At 39.4% G+C, this 16,852-nt stretch overlaps 1 protein-coding gene across 1 annotated transcript in view; it reads left to right on the top strand.

The window, feature by feature from the left end:
• TOGARAM2 (TOG array regulator of axonemal microtubules 2) overlaps window positions 1-16,852 on the top strand; it is an 87,083-nt gene that overhangs the window by 49,696 nt on the left and 20,535 nt on the right. Inside the window, exons 16-19 of the mRNA XM_074284747.1 lie at window positions 544-661; window positions 2,122-2,213; window positions 3,614-3,803; window positions 6,132-6,348. Of these exons, the coding sequence (XP_074140848.1) occupies window positions 544-661; window positions 2,122-2,213; window positions 3,614-3,803; window positions 6,132-6,348 (617 nt within the window). The remainder of the gene's footprint in view (window positions 1-543; window positions 662-2,121; window positions 2,214-3,613; window positions 3,804-6,131; window positions 6,349-16,852) is intronic.

The following is a 16,852-nucleotide window of genomic DNA, read 5'->3' as shown; positions in this document are numbered from 1 at the left end:
AAAACAATCTGGAGAGTACAGTGAGATGATATGTTCGATGTAGAAATCTCTATCTAGAATAGATTGAGTACCACAGCTGGAGTGAGGAAGACACAGGTTGAAATCTCATCTGAAACACTTGTGAGCTGTGTGACCCTGAACAAAATCAATGAATCCCACTCTACCTCAGTTTCTTATTGATAGGAAGGATTCGTCTAGATGGTGTCTATGATCACTTCTAGATCTTGGTTTGTAACTATGATCTGTGAACTTGACACATCTGAGTAAGCACCTGGAGCTCTCAATGCAGAGAGATTTTCATCAGCATACTTATCCTCCAGGTGATCTCACAACCCAAGAGCCTTTCAGTTTCCAGCTGAGAAAGATTCCATGTTAGAGAGATTTTCTAGGATGTATTTAAGAGGGAAACGGGACAATGACATTCTAAATGTCCAAGAGTTGCTGTCAAATCCCCATATTGGTCAGGAGCAATCCATGTTTGTAGAGGGGATGAAGGCAGCTTCCATTAAGGCTGTCCTTATCTTTTTCTTCTTCTCATTGCAGATTTTGTGGTCGGAAGATGATGAACACCTTGATGTCAAACTCAAGGTTTGATGCATTCCTGAAACAGTCCTTCCCATCTCATGACCTGTGTGATGTGATGGCAACCATAAAACAAAAGGTGGGTGCCAAGCATGAAGAGGGAGTCCGAACTTCTGGCTTGGAGGAGGACTCCATGGCGATGATCAAATGCAGCCTCAAGGAGATGATGGAGGAATGGAAATTGATTGTCAAAATTATGATCCCTGCAAGGAATTTTAGGGCAAGGGCAGAGCTGGAGATGGGACAGAATTTTCACTTGTTACTTTCTAAGGTTTCAACATTCCTTAATGTACTTTCTCCTAGATTTTTTCCTCCTCTTTTTGAAAGAGGTAGCCATGGTGGAGGAAAAATAATGCTAGACTAAGTAAGGGTCAAAAGCTCTGTCAGTTATGTCACTTGGAGCAAAGTCCTCTGACTTCCCTGGGCCTCAGTCCTTCATCTCTTGGATGAGGGGCTCAGACCAGATGATTCCTGGTCTTGAGTATTCCCAGCTTGAATCAGTTTTCTCTTATGTAAAATTAATTTAAGCTCTTTCAGTGATGATATTCAGTCTATTGAATATCCTGGTTATTCTCTGGTTAATCAATGTTCTTCCTAAAATGTGATACCCATGTTGAGCACATGACCTTTTTACTTATTCTCCCTGGCCTCAGTTTCCTTGTTTGTAAAATGAGAGGATTCAACTAGATGACTGAGATCCCTTTCAGGAAACTGACACCCAGTGATATAATTTGCTCAAATTCACACAAGCTGTACAATTTCTATAGGTATTATATTATACTCTTTCTTTTTTACTTTTAAAAAAATTTTGCTTTGTTTCAGCTTTTCTTAAGGCTTTAATTGCTAATCCCTTTAGGGAAACAGATGGAGATTTTAAATAATAATTCACATTTTCATGAGTGGCTTAAGTCTACATAGTACTTTCTCCAAAATAACTATGTGAGGTAGATAGTGCAAATATTAGTACTTCCATTTTATGGATGAGATACCTGAAGTCCATATTGGTGTGGAGACAGTATTAGTAAATAATAGCTAGTTTTTGAACCAAGAATTCTTAAACTACAAACTAGTCAAGTATAGAAGTCATAACATTTAGTCTTCCATAAATCAAACAACAAATTTTTATCAAGTTCCTACTATGTGCCAGGTACTACCAGGCATACAAGAACAAGAAAGAAACAGTTCTCCCTTTCAAGATCCAGCTTTTCTAATAGCTGTGGAAGAAAAACCAAGGCAAGCCTTTCTTAGCTGAGTAGACTCTGGAGACACATAGGAAAGGTGTTTCAATCTCCTTTTGTTCCTTGCAGTGGATTTTGCTTGACCTTCACAGACTTTGAGGCTCATGGTATAGAAAGCAAGTCTAAAGGTCTGGTTTGTAAAGAGCCAAGGCACATTTCTGGGTGGGCTGCTGTTTGTGTTGTGAAAATCCAATCGGATGGTGGTCATCTTCTGTTTGTTTCCTGGTCGTTGGGGTGTGTTGTGGTGCTTCTAGAATGGGCCTGTCCCTTCATTATTTCTGTATATATGGATTATTTTTAGGGAGTTGAAGAAAATATAGAGCCTCCACCTATCAAGGGCCGCAAAATAAAGAACTCAATCGCCTCGGAGGAAATCCGAATTACTGAACAAGGGTATGACACTGCTTTTGAATTATAGAATTCTGATTTAAAGATCTATGGGAGAGAGGACTGACTAGGACCAGTCTGTGAGGAGAACCTTTATGTCCTGGTGGGTAATGGGAAATAGCATTGTGGGAAGGAAAATAGGTCTTGGGCCACAATGGGACTAAAAGTCAATGCTTGTATAGACACACTAGTGTGATATAAGGAGGTAGACGTCATCCTGTATACAATATTCTGAGTCCTATTTTTCACTGAATTTGAATAAATTGGGGCAATGTCTGTGTTTTTTCAAGTGTTTTAGCACAGCAATTTAGAGCAGTTGTTCAGTTTATCTTGTACAGTTTAAGCTGAAAGGAGGTCCCTGGAAGTCATTTAGGAACCTCATTTTACAGAGAAGGAAAAGGGGACCAAGGAAGGTCAAAAGTCTTTGGTCAAAGTCACAAAGACAAGAAGTGGCAAAACTGGGAATTCAACCCAGGTCCTCTTACTACAAACTTCCTTCCATCCTACTTCCTTCTCTCCCTCTCTCCCTGCCCTTTCTCTCCCTCTGCCCCTGTCTTTCTCTCTCCTTTCCCTTCCCTTCCTTTTTTCCTTTTAATTACCTTAAGAAGCATTTATTTTTTCTCATTCCCAGTCTTCCACTATTGAAAAATTGAAAATAAGTGGAAATAAAACCCTTGTGGACAAATATGCACTCAGGCCAAACAAATTTCCCTAGTGGCCATGCCTAAAAATGTATCTCTCATTCTATACCCTTAAACTTTCACTGTTTTCTTGATTCCTTCATTGCCTTCAACCTTTATTTTTAACTTGGTTCCAGGCATTCAAATCAACAAATCTTTCCTCTCTCTCCTCCTCTCCCCTTTCCTCCTTTCCCTTCTCCCTTCCCCTCTCCTTCCCTCTCCTCTCTGCTTTCCTTTCCATTCTCCTCTCCTTTCCTCTCTGCTCTGCTTTCCCCTCCTTTTTTCTTTTTTCCTGAAAAGTTCAGATTATGCCTTTGATATGTAACTATGTTACATGTTCCTTAACCTCTCTTTGGAATGAATTTCTCTCATCTGTAAAATGAAAGGGTTGTACAGAAGGCTTCGGAGGACCTTTGCAGGTTTACATCTATATTCCAGTGTCACCTGACTAATGCCTGATGTCCCTGGGGCCCTCAGAGAAGGGAGAATTCACAGAGTTTCTATGAACTATAGTTTTTTCAAGCCATAGGTTGAGTGGGAATGTCCATAACTAATGGCCAAGATTGGTTGGTGTTGTAAGTCTCACCCCCAGAGCTCGTTTCTATGGCCCCAATTGTCCCAAGGGGTAGGAGTAAATGATGGGGAAGGAGAGGCAGGGAAGCTGTCTGTCTGGGAGGGGGCACTTCTTGGAGGCTGCCTCTGAGGCAGCTCCTGAACCCCTCATAGGTGCAGCGCAGAGATCGAGCCAGTGGTGGTCCATCGTAGCAACATACGTAATGCGGAGATGATAGAGCAGCTGAAGGAGCTGAGCTCACTGCTGCAATCCAAGGAATACCGGACCCGAATGGAGGGCATTACCCTTCTCCTTGCCCACTGCAAGAATAACCACAATTTTATCACCACCAACCTAACACAGGTGAGCACACCGGGACACAGAAGTCATGCAGAGAAGGCCAGTTGTTTTTCATTTGTTTGGTTCATTTTTATCAAGTTTACTTGTCAATAAACTTGCTAAAAAATGCCTTTGAAGAGGCTTCCCCACTTTGGCTCTGTGGCTGTCTCTGTTGATTTGAAGTGACTTTAGACATGATCCCCTGTCTATTCCTTCTCTCTACTTGAAGACTGTGCTAGGAGCCACAATGGCACCTCAGGCTTGGAAGAAGTCTCAGAGAGGCTCTCTTTGTCTGAGAAAGAGTCCTCTCCCCTGGCAAGGGGTCAGGCAGCTTCCACTTGAAAGACCTCTAAAGATGAAGGGCTGACTACTGCATAAGCCCTAGAATTTTCACTTTGCATGTTTCTCATTGCTAGGAAGTTTTGGACAGATAACAAGTAGATGATCCCTCAGGTCCTTTATCATTCTGCTTCACATGATTTATGGGCATTTTATCTCATTTTTAATATGGCCACCTTGAATGCAAGGGAACTTGAGTTTTAGAGGATTTATCTACCAAAGCATGACCATACGGGTAGAAGCAGAGATGATGGCAGGGTGGCTTACATTTGTGTGGTGCTTCATGTTTCAAAAGCTCTTTCCTGGCATTATTTAAAAAAAAAAAAGTTGAGTCTTATAACAAACCTGTGAGGTAGGAAGAACAGGTTTATTCCCATTATACAGACAAGGTAGAGAGTTGGGGTAGTTAAATGACCTGCCCAGAATCATACAGTTATTGACAAAGCTGGGACTCACACTAGTTCCTTTGTCTCTCAGGAAAGTGTATTTCAATTGCTCCACTGCCTGAAAGCCAGGCATACTTACTCCTGCTTCAGTATTGTGTATCTCTGTTTGGACAGGAAAGAAGTTGGTTTTCTTGCTTTTTTTTAATGCCTGATATTGTGCTATCCCATGTGGCAAGTGATAAACATTCATGCATGTGGGTATGTGGATAATCAATATGTATTATTTACTCCTCAAATAATAGATCTGTAAAAGGACCTTAGAGGCCATCTACTCATGCATGGTCCATAAAAAAGTCCAAATGTAGCTGCAACCATATTAAAATAATAAAATTTAATTTATAAAAATACAAAAGTTAGATTATATTAAGTTGCATTTTTCTAAATCAATGTACAGCCAGTAGGAATTTTTCTATTTGAGTTTGACACCCCTCAGAATTGAACTCCCTCATTTTACATATGAGGGAGCAGAAGCTCAGAAAGTCTAGGCAATTTATCCAAGACTGCACAGAGCCAAGATTTGAACCAAAATCTTCTAGGTCAAATTCTAGCCATTTTTTTTCTTTTTTAAAATAATATTTTATTTTTCCAAATAACAGGTAAATATAATTTTCTACATTCATTTTTGTAAGATTTTGTGTTCCGAATTTTTTTCCTTTTCCCCCTTATTTCTTGCCTCCCCAAGATAGTAAGCAATCTAATATAGATTAAATATGTACAATCCTTTTAAACATATTTCCATTTTGGTCATGTTGTGCAAGAAAAATCAAGAGGGGAAAAATGACAAAGAAAAAACAAACAAAAAAGTGAAGATAACTATGTTGGGTTTTTTTACAAAAATTTTATGCATAAGTAATTTTCCAGCATTGACAATTGCAAAACCTTTTGTTTCACCTTTTCTCCTCCTTCCTCTCACCTCCTCCCCCAGATGGCAGGTTGACCAAATACATGTTAAATATGGATAACTATGTTTTAATCCACACTCAGTCTCCATAGTTCTCACTCGGGATGTGATTGGTACTTTCCATCCCAAATCTATTGGAATCGCCTTGAATTATCATATTGTTAAAAAAGAGCCAAATCCATCACATTTGATCATCACATAATCTTGTTGCTATGTATAATGTTCTTTTAGTTCCTCTTGCCTCACTTAGCATAAGTTCATGTAAGTCTCTCCAGGCCTCTCTGAAATCATCCTGCTGGTCTTTTCTTACAGAACAATAATATTCCATAACATTCATATACTATAACTTATTCAGCCTTTCTCCAATTGATGAGCATCCACTCAGTTTCCATTTCCTTCCTATGAAAAGAATGGCTACAAACATTTTTGCACATGTGATCCCTTTCCCTCCTTTAAGATCTCTTTTGGATACAGAGAGACTTGCAGCCCTCTTTCTACCATACCACACTGTCTATGAAATAATGGTCTTCAGTATCTCTTGATAATGAACTCCCACAGCCTGCACAGATCACTTAGTTGACTACTACATCTCTTTTTTCTTCATATCCTCCCTGCTCGACCCACAAGGACCCCCAGAGAGTCTTTGTTTTTCCTTTGTCTTCCCAGATCTTCGATATTTTCATCCCGAGGCTGCAGGATCCCAACAAGAAAGTGAACCAATGTGCTCTCGAGGTCTTTACAGAAATGATCCCTCACCTCAAAGACAACTTGCACCCGGTGCTGGTCTCCGTGGTCACTGTGGTCTCAGATAACCTCAACTCCAAGAGTTCTGCCATTTACGGAGCTGCTGTGATGGCTCTAGATGCCATGATTGAGAACATAGGTGAGATGCCACCTCCTAGCTTGGAGACAGCTCCTCTTTCTCTCAAAGCTCCATGGAGGTTTGGCTTGTTTTGGTTCATATCTGTGACTTCATGGGTGTAGGAAACCATTCCCTCTACCAGTGCAATCAGGGTTTGCTCTGCAATTTACTGTCTTAGAGATTTATTTAAGCACCTGAGGAAACGGGTGACTTACCCAGAATCACATAGTCAATATATGGTCGAGGTAGGATTTAAACTCAAATCCTGTCACTGAAGTTGGTTCTTTATCCATTAACTATCAGCCATTCCTTAAAATAGCTGAAAATCTCAAATGTCTACTTTTCCTGCTTACAAATCAGAAAATACTGGTTGATTCTCAGATTAATGGTCTCTAAGAAGGCCTTGATTTTTAGAATGGTATAAGGGGTGTATTCAATCTAGGATCTATAAACTTTAAAAAATATATTTTTATAGCTTTTGCATTATTAGAACTGCTTTACAATGCTATGCATTTTATACTATATATTTAAAACTATTATTCAGAGAAGGGATTCATAGCTTCCTAAGGCTATGAAAAGGGTCTATGACAAAAAAGCTGAGGAATCCTCATCATAAAGGGAAGAAAAGGAGGTTAAAACTCTGAAGATCTGGGAATGAGTCCTCCCTCTCTTCCCTGGAAGCTGGGTGACCCTGGCTGAGACACTTCTTTATCCTTCCTTCCTTTCCTCACCTAGAAAATATGGTTGCATTAGGTGAGTCTTAAGGCTCCTCCCAACTCTAACAATCTGGATGAGCCAATGAGGCTTGGCAGTTTGGGTCTGGGAGCACTGACTGAATCTGACTCATGATCCCAAATGTTACTTCATGGAATAAGTGTGGAATAGGGCCAACCTAGATAGCCCATGGCCTTGGGACTGTTGATGGGGCACATCATGATAGACTTTTAAAGCTTGGAGTTGAATCCCTTCATTTAACAGGACTTTTGGAAGTGAGGGCACTTGTTGGGAGACCTGGATGCCCATTAATCAGCAAGCTTTTAGGAAAGTCCCACCATGTGTCAGGCACTGGGTGTTCAAAGACCAAAATGAAACAGTCTTTGTCCCCATGAATCTTATATTTGCTCTGGGGGAAAATAGACATTATTATTCATTAGTATTATTACTAAAATACTTTTGTTGATGGCATATAGTTAACGCTTTCAAGTTTCCAAACAGCTTTACAAATATTTCATTTGATTCTCACAACTATCATGAGTGGTAGGTGCTATTGTTATTTCCATTTTACTGACGGGGAAATTGAGGCAAATAAAAGTTAAGCAACTTAACCCACACAGCTAGGAAGTATCTGAAGCCAGATTTGAACTTAGATCCTCCAGGCTTCAGGTCAGAGTGCTGTATCTGTAATATTATTTAGCTGCCTCATGATGTATGCATACGGGTACCATAGTCCCAGCTTCTGCCTACCTCCCAGGATGGCTGTAAGCATCAGATAAGATCATGGATATGAAATGCTTTATACACTATAAAGCCTGATATAAATCCAAGTTTTTACAATTACTGATGCTAACAGTAATACTGCATATATTGTCAGTCAGATGATGTGTTGGTTAGTTTTGCTAAATTATTTTTTTTCGCTTTTTTTTTTATTCTTGGTCATAAAGGTTGCTTTTCTGCGAGTTGGAAATAGGAAGGGAAGGATGAATCAGGAAATATAGGTGATGTAGAAATAAATCAGCAATATATATATTTTTAAATGAGAATATTGGACTAGAACAGGGCTTTGTCACCTTTTTTGTGTCCTGGACCTTTTTAGTAGTCTAATGAAGTGTTTGGACTCTTCTTCTATGATGTTTTCAAATGAAAGGATTACAAAGGAAATTAAAGATTAGTAAAAAATAAAGATGCCATTTCTCTCCCCCCCCCAATTCAAGTTGATAGGCCCCCTGAAATCTATCCACCCACCCCTTGGGAGCTCATGAATTCTAGGTAGAGATTTGGCCTACCTGGCCTCCAAGGTCCCTTTGCCTCCAACATTCTCTGATTTCATGAGACTTCTGGGGCAGCTTAGCTAGGGGTGCAAATTTTCTTTTTAACATAGAAATAACTAGAGGAAAGAGTCTGGCTTACAACTACTTGGCTGCACCTCAGTGGGTGAGGTTTAGGCAAATCTCTCAATTTCTCTGCTGCTCTTCACTTGGAAAATGGGATGCTGGTGGTGGATGAGATTCTAACACCCCCCTTCACTCTCAGCTCTAACTGCCTCCTGCCTGGAGTTCAGTTTTGTCCCAGTCAGTGCCTCTTCCTCCCAAATAAATCTGCTGTCACAATTTGGATTCCATATAAACGTATTGTCTTCACTTCTACATCTGTTCAACAACACTGGGAGGTGTTGATGTGTGTTGTTTAACAAAAGCCTGGTCCTACCCTAGAGGAAGCTGCATTTCAGCAGGGAGCCAATTAGTTAAGCACGGTGGGATCCTCCAGGACTCACAGGGTTTAGAACTGGCAGGAAGGGACCTTAGAGAGTACCTCATTTTACCCAGCTAAGTTAAGGCTCAGAGACATTAAGGTGCTGATCCACAGTCACTCAGCTAGTGGGGTGACAGACCGGCGACCAATCTCCCTGTCCTCCAGGTAAAGGCTGTGTCAAAACTGCCCAGGAAGTCTGATGGAATCAGACGTGCCGGATTGCATAGTAGTCCCACATGTATTTGTATGCTTGCTTGTCTGTCTATAAATGTACTTACACTTAAACACACACATGCACAGAGTGCTATCTTTTGTTTTTATATCATCTACTTTTCCATATATATCTTAGAGCCATTACTTATAACAAAGGTTTTTTTCCCCCTGAGGCAATTGGGGTTAAGTGACTTGCCCAGGGTCACACAGCTAGGAAGTGTTAAGTGTCTGAGGTCAGATTTGAACTCAGGTCCTCCTGACTTCAGGGCTGTTGCTCTGTCCACTGCTCCACCTAGCTACCCCAACAAAGAATTTTTAAAAGAAGAAAAAAAAACGTTCAGAAAAAGCAATCAATGTATCAAAAGAAAGATTCCACACCCATTCCCGCCCTCCCCTCAAGTCTACAAATAGAGAAGTGGAAGTGCATTTTTTTTTAAAAAACAATTTTTTAAAATCACATATAGTCTTTCCAAATATACAGGAGAACATAAAAATTGTATTGTTCATGACAACTATGAATCTCTGTTACACAATTTTCCTTTTTTTAAAAAAGACAAAATACATTCTCCTGGGCAGCTAGGTGACACAGCAGGAGGAGTGCTGGGTCTGAGGTCGGGAATACTCCTCTTCTTGAGTTCAACTCTGGTCCTAAGACACTCACTAGCAGTATGATCCTGAGCAAATCACTTAACCCTGATTGACTCAGTTTCTGTAAAATGAGCTGGAAAAGGAAGTATGTTTGTGTGACCTCAAATGGGATCACAAAGTCAATCATGATTGAAAATGGTTGACCAACAACAGCTTATTCTACAGCTTAGCTGCAAAGCTGTCTTGCTCATTTTTGTAGGCAGGCTCATTCGTAACCAATCTTCATTGGAGCCAAGCTTGGCCATTATGATTTAACAGTGGTCAGTTTCCATTATTTTGTCATTCTTTCATTTATATTGTACTAATCATTGTGTATGCTGTTTTCCTCATTTTCTTACCTTGCTTTGCAGTCCATCTCACCCCATTTCTTAATATTTCTTATATTACAATAATACATAATATACACTATATTGTAATATAATATTATTATATAATAATAATGATATTAATATTTATCATCATCATTTCTCACAGTGCTGTAATACTCCATCACATTTGTGCTCCACGTTGGTAGCTATTCCCCAATGAATGGACATTCTGTTTTCTTTGTTATTACAGAAAATGCTGCAATGACATTTTGGTGGATGTGGGATATTTCTTGTCCCTGACCCTTTCCAGGTCATACTTAGCAGTTCAGCTCCCTCCTTTCACAAATGAGAAAACCAAACCAGAGAAATAAAAGCCCTTTCTCCAGGTTATGAAGCTATTTATTGACAGTTATTAGTTCAGGTCTTCCGGCACTCCAATCCAGCTTCTTTCCCCCTTTTCTGTTTATTTTGTCCCATCTTTCTACTGCTGCTGCACAGTATTCTCTCTGCCCTGGCTGTGGGTACACTGAATCTAAGCCACCAGACAGCTGATCCATAGTAGTTACTCAGCATTTACCAGGCAGCTTGTATTCTTATTCAGGAATCAGGGAAATAGAAAGGATAGACAATTCTTGCCCACAAAAAAACCTATCCTGAATAAACTTTAAAGGTCACATTGAGGAGCATCTTGACTGAGGAAATGACACCATCAAACTCTCCCTTTAGAAGTAATCAGCACATGCCTTGTATGTGTTCTAGACTCCATAGAGGAGATGGATGAAATGTGGGCTGCTTAGGTTACATGTAGCTTTGCTAGACAGGAAAAAATGGATACTCTTGGGTCTGTGGTCTCTCCCAATATTTAAAGACACACATGTAGCACTCACCAGCCTTAATATTGTTTGGATAATGCAGAGCTGGGTAGGTAGGGAAGACGATACAATTTGTTACCTAGTAGATAGCATTGTGAGGATTGGGACAAATGACTGGTTATTTTAAAGAAAGCTGCCTAGTGCACCCATATGAGGCTAAAAGATCACTCCTTTCTGACAATTAAAGAATATTAACTTTTTTTATGGAACCCAACAACTTCTTGCAGCCCTGAGTTAGTAGACTCCCTGGCTCCTACATAGGTTTGTTACAGAGAAGGGTTTGTTCAAGGACAAGCAAGGATGGACAACATACCTTTGGGGGATGATAAGAAGTTAACTTGTTACTTTAAGTTAATTCAGAAGAAAAGCTGATTCAATTATAAAATTAATAAGCATAAAATCAGTTAAAGCCATACAGTAGAAACTAGAGATAATATTCCTTTTGATATTTTCAAAAGCTTTTATATTGAACTAAAATTTTCTGTAACTGTTGTGGTCTCACATAGTCTTATTTGAATTAAAGAGAGAATTAGAAATTTTCCAGGAAAGGAATCAAACAACAAAAATAAACCTATGAAATTTTGGTAAAATAAAACTATGAAATGTGTTCTATTCAGGATTGTAAATTTAGAGCTGGAAGAGACCTTGAAAGTCATCATTTAATCCAGCCCCCTCATGTTACAGAGGAGGAAACTTAAATCTAGAGATGAAGTGTCTCCCTTCAAGGTCACACAAGGTAGTAAGAGGCAGAAGTGGGATTCAAACGATGTCCTTTTTACGTTGTCATTTCTCTTTAAACCAACGTAAAGACAAATAGGAAGATAAAATGGGCCCATTAGCCCTCCGACAGGAGGCATTCCTCATTCTGGAGGCCAGAGCATTGATAATATGAAAATCTTTCCTTAGCTCCTTCCCATATTTCTATTCCCTTTCCTGGAGAAATTAAGTTCATTAAACAAAGACCAGAGGGACAGCATGATGTAGTATACAGCATTCTGGGCTTGGAGTCTGGAAGATCTGGGATGAAATCCCACCTATAACACTGTTAGCCACCTCTAAATTTAGCCCACTAAATTGTGGATGGGTTTCCATCTCTTTTGGTGGATGGAGTTCTTCATGTTGATGAAATAGCAGATTCTTCTCATTAACCATTGCCGCCATCAATCATATGACACTTGAGGGGTGACTTTGGTCCAGCTCCTGGGAGGAAATGGCTTGTGGGGTCTATTGAGCACTAGAGGGAACAGTCCTGTCATTGGCTGGAGTCTGGAGGTGCAGTTTCAGGGCAGCAACAAATCAAGGAACTCAATCGGGTTCTCCTCCCTGTCTCTAGTTCATAAATATTGTCAATTTTCCCTCTTCCTCTTTGAGGGGATTTACGACTTGCCCAGTGTGTGGCGGCCGAACAAACAATATAAATCCCGCTCTAAATTACGGCTTGTTCCAAATGTTGTTCTGTGTAAGTGAGATTGCTATTGCCAATAACCACACGGCCAAGGCCCTTGCTAAATCATCGACTCACATGGATTTATTGGGGAAACCAGCACCCAGCAAAATAGGCTTTAACTTCTTGGAGATTATAATACCCCACATCTTGGGAGAATTTTTAACTCTCCTCAAACCTGAGAGTTTAGCATCTTCTGTTCTGATACTACCAGACCTTTTCATAAATAGAATGTTTTATGCGGGGCTTTCACACTTGTCTAAACCTTTGAATTGACCCTTTGTTCAATGTGAGGGGCAGGCAAGAGGGAGGGGTGATAAATGCAAGTAAAAAAAAAAAAAAGCAAGAAAGAAAATGCATTTTTTTGGGGAAAAAACCTTGAGTGACCTAGATTAGGAAAATCAAGTGGTAATGTGACTAGTTCAGGGCCAGATAACCAGGATGTGTTAAAGACAGGATTTGAATTCAGGGTTCTTCTTGACCCTAAGGCTTGATTTCTGGTTTAATGTTTATACTGCCACAGGATATTTTTGTACTGCTTCAGATTTTGCAAAAGGGAACTTCCTATTAATTATCTCATTTGAACCTAGCTGCAGGCCTTTAAGATAGGTACTGCTGGTATCATTATCTTCATTTTATAGCTGAGCAAATTGAGACTTGGACCAAGGAGCAGAGAATAGTGCAATTTAAAGTATCAGATGTGTGAAACCATTTCATTAATACTGAATAATAATAACTAGCATCTATATAGTGTTTCAAGATTTACAAAACACTTTACAAATGCTCTCTTATTTAACCCTTATAATGACCATAAGAGGTAGGTGTTGTTATTATCCCCATTTTCCAGATGGGAAAGCTAAGGCTGAGAGTATTTAAGTGACTTGCTCAGGATTACATAGTAAATGTTTGAGGCTTTGATTCCAAGTCAATACTCTATCTACTAGATCAACCGAATTGCAGATGCCAGACATGAGTTTCTGATCAATGTAGTTCCTTTCTGAAGCTGGACAATCTGCTGCCAGGCTTTTGCCCCTTGAGTTTTTGATCCCAGTTCATCTTCAGTATAGGACTGATACATGTTCTCGGCCTACCTTTCCCTAGCTTTATTGACTCTGCAGGTTGAAGACAAGTTATACTTCACACAAATCAAACTTTTCAAGTGTGAAGACCCATTTTGAAAGAAGCAATGTGGCATTGACCTTGGAGTCAGAAGAAATCTGGGTATTGAATTCTATTCCAGACACTAGTTGTGTTATTAAATAGCTTAGCCATTCTGAATCTGTTTTCTCATATGTAAAATGAGCATCATAATATCTGTAACATTTGCATTCACAAGGTTGTTGTGAGGTTCAAATTAAATGATGTATATAATATATTTTAAACCTTAAAGTGTTGTGTTTGGGCAATATCAGTATTAAAAAATGTCTTGGCTTGGGGCTTCCCTTCAACATTATCAACATTGTCAACAATGGCAATCAGCAACTCAGCATTAACTCTTGAGAGAGCTACCAATAGTCATGAAAATTGCTACCCAAATGTAAAATGTTATTGTTAATGGATCAGCACTGTGATTCCATCGGTATGAGGGGTTCCAGATGGAGAAACACCCTCCCTTCAATTACATCAGCTTTATCTCTGGAGCCTTTAAGAGCTGCCTCAGGGAAATGAGAGATGAAGTGATTGTAGCCAAACCCAAGTGGTCCACACTGTCTCTCTGTCTACCACAATATCATATCTCTTATTTAGCTGTTAAAAAGGAGAAAGGAAGGAAAGAAAGGAAAAGAAAGTAAAGAAAAAGGGAAAAGCAGACTCTCAAACAATAGCAGTTATACTTTTCAATACTGTTGGTTGTGAAAATGCATAATGAGTCAATCAACAAGATTTATCAAGCATCTACTATGTGTCAGCACTGTGCTAGGTCCTAGAATTATAAAGGCAGAAATGAGAACAGTCCTTGCCATGTTTAGGGAGCTTACAGATTTCCAAAAAGATAGCATGATACATTTAAGTATATGCAAAACATATACAAAGTAAATACAATCCAGGACTGCTAGGTGATGCAGTGGATAGAGCATCAGAGCTCTATAGTATCAGAAAGAATTGAGTTCAAAATAGAGCTCAGACCGTAGCTGGGTGACCCTGAGCAAGTCATTTAATCCTGTTTGTGTCAGTTTCCTCATTTATAAAATGAGCTGGAGAAGGAAATGGCAAACCACTTTGGTATCTTTGCCAAGAAAACCCCAAATGGGATCATGAAGAGTCAGATATTACTAATTGATTAAACAACAAATATTATCTGGGTTTTTTTTGGTAATAGGAGAGGTGTATAAGCTAGGGACCAGGAGAGATTTCATGCTCCCAGGAGGTGGTATATGAGTCTCCTAATTGTTGAAGGAAATTAGGCATTCTAAGAGGCAGAGGTAAAGAGAGGGTGTGTTCCAGTCTGGGGGGACATAGCCTGTATAAAAGCATGGAGGTGGGAGATGAAATGTTTTACAGAAGGAACAGCAAGAAGCTGATGTGATTGGGCCATTGTATATATTAAGAGCAGTGACGTAAATTAACATTGGAAAGGTAGCTTGGAGTCAGGTTGCAAAGTCTTTTGTATTTGATCCTAGAAGTAACAGGGAGTTCTGGAAGTTTCATGGGTTAGTGACTGCACTTGGACAACTCTGAAAGTTGGATTGAAGAGAAGAGCACCCTGAGGCAGGGAGACTCTTCAGAAATTACAGCAAGTAGAGGGGGTAGGAAGTGGTAAAGGTCTGACGCAGATGGCTACTAGGGGGTCAATAACATAGCTTAATAGGATCTACATTTAGATGATCCAGTGGATAGAGTTCTTATCTTCCTGAATTCAGATCTAGCTTCTTGTACTTACCGGATGTGTGACCCTGGGCATGTCACTTAATTCTGGTAGCCTCAGTTTCCTCATCTGTCAAATAATTGGAGAAGGAAATGGCAAACCACTTTAGTATCTTTGCCAAGAAAATCCCAAAGTGGATCATGAAGAGTCAGATGTGACTGGTAATGACTAAAAAAAAACATTGCTTGGAAAAAATTTATACATATATGAATGACATATCATTCAGTTCCCAGAAAACCTATTGCTTTGTTTAAAAGTGGATTTTCCTAATTATCTGTAGACTCCTTAAAATAACTACATATACCCTTAGGTATCCGTGACACAAAGGCTGGGAATCACTAGTTTAAGCTCAACTAAATTAGGGAATGAAGTTTATTGGGAGCACAGAGATTTCCAGAGTAAATGTAAACAACCTTTGAATTATCTGCCATTTTTAATTATCCTTGCCAATGCCCCCATCTCTTAGTATGGATAACATCATTAACAATAATGCTAATCACAGCTGACATCTACATCATTCTTTAAATTTATAAGGCACTTTACATTCTAATTTATCTCTTACAGAAGCATATCTATAAGATATCTATATCTGTATTTGTTATATCTATTTCTATAAGATAGATAGTAGAAGCATTATCATCCTTATTTGAGGTGAGGAAATAAACTCAGAGATGGTTATTTTCTGAGGTTTGCAAAGCTAACTCAAACTTAACTTTCTCATTTTACATCTTATTCCCTTCATATATTATATAATATAGTCTAATCACACTGGCCTTTTCTCTGGTCTTAATACAAAACCTTCCATCTTCCCACTTGGGTGCTTTTGTGGAGGCTCCCTCCATGCTTACAATGTACTCCCTCTTCATATATGCTTATTCAGATCCCTCATTCAACTTACATTATATGGCTCTATAGGGTCAGCAAAGAGCTTTGCATCCATTATCTCATTTGGTAATGTTCATATCAAGCTGAAATAGGTCCCCTGATGCCAAATCCAGTAGAATCTTTCCATTGCATGCCAAACATGACAGCGAATTAAAATGTTACCAGATTTTTTTTAAGGGGAAAAGAATGATCCTAGGATTAAGAGATTCCTAGATTTAACTTCTGCTGAAATGTAACATTGTGTTTTTAAAAGCTTAAGCTCTAAGGGGAGGGATAGTAGGAAAATTAATCTCCAGATAAAACTAGAGACACTTTAAGGTGACTTAAAGAGATCACAGTCAGTCTGGCTGGGGGGGGGGAGTCTTGGCAGCTTGTCATTTAATCTCCCATCATGATGGAGATATAGGCCTGGAAGATGGAGGGAGATGGAGAGAGGCAATCTAGCTCATGATTGGTAGCTTTTGACTTTTGAATTTATTCATGGAATAAACACTCAGCAATAAACAGCAGAAGATATGATGGTGAGCCCTACCCACTTGGGGTTGACATCCAATTGGGTAAAGGTAAGGTCTACTCTGATGGTCTTTTTGGTCTTTGTCTCTGCATGAGTTTGGTCTTCAGTATTGTAGACTGAGAGCTAAAAGGGTGGATGTAGAATGGGTACCAGCTGGTCAGAAATGAGCAAGGGGGATGATAAAAGTAGTTTTATTCTAGAGAATCAATAGTAACACTTTCCTCCATGACTTAGGTGGTGGAATGAAATGTTCTCAGGCATGGTTTGTTGATGACACAGTTTTGAGAGGAGGCTGGGAGAAAGAAGAGA

Source organism: Sminthopsis crassicaudata, chromosome 2 (genome assembly GCF_048593235.1).
Source record: "Sminthopsis crassicaudata isolate SCR6 chromosome 2, ASM4859323v1, whole genome shotgun sequence".
In the NCBI taxonomy this organism is placed as follows: Eukaryota; Metazoa; Chordata; class Mammalia; order Dasyuromorphia; family Dasyuridae; genus Sminthopsis; species Sminthopsis crassicaudata.
The sequence above is the reverse complement of the archived record's forward strand: the minus strand, read 5'-3'. Positions and strand labels throughout refer to the sequence as shown.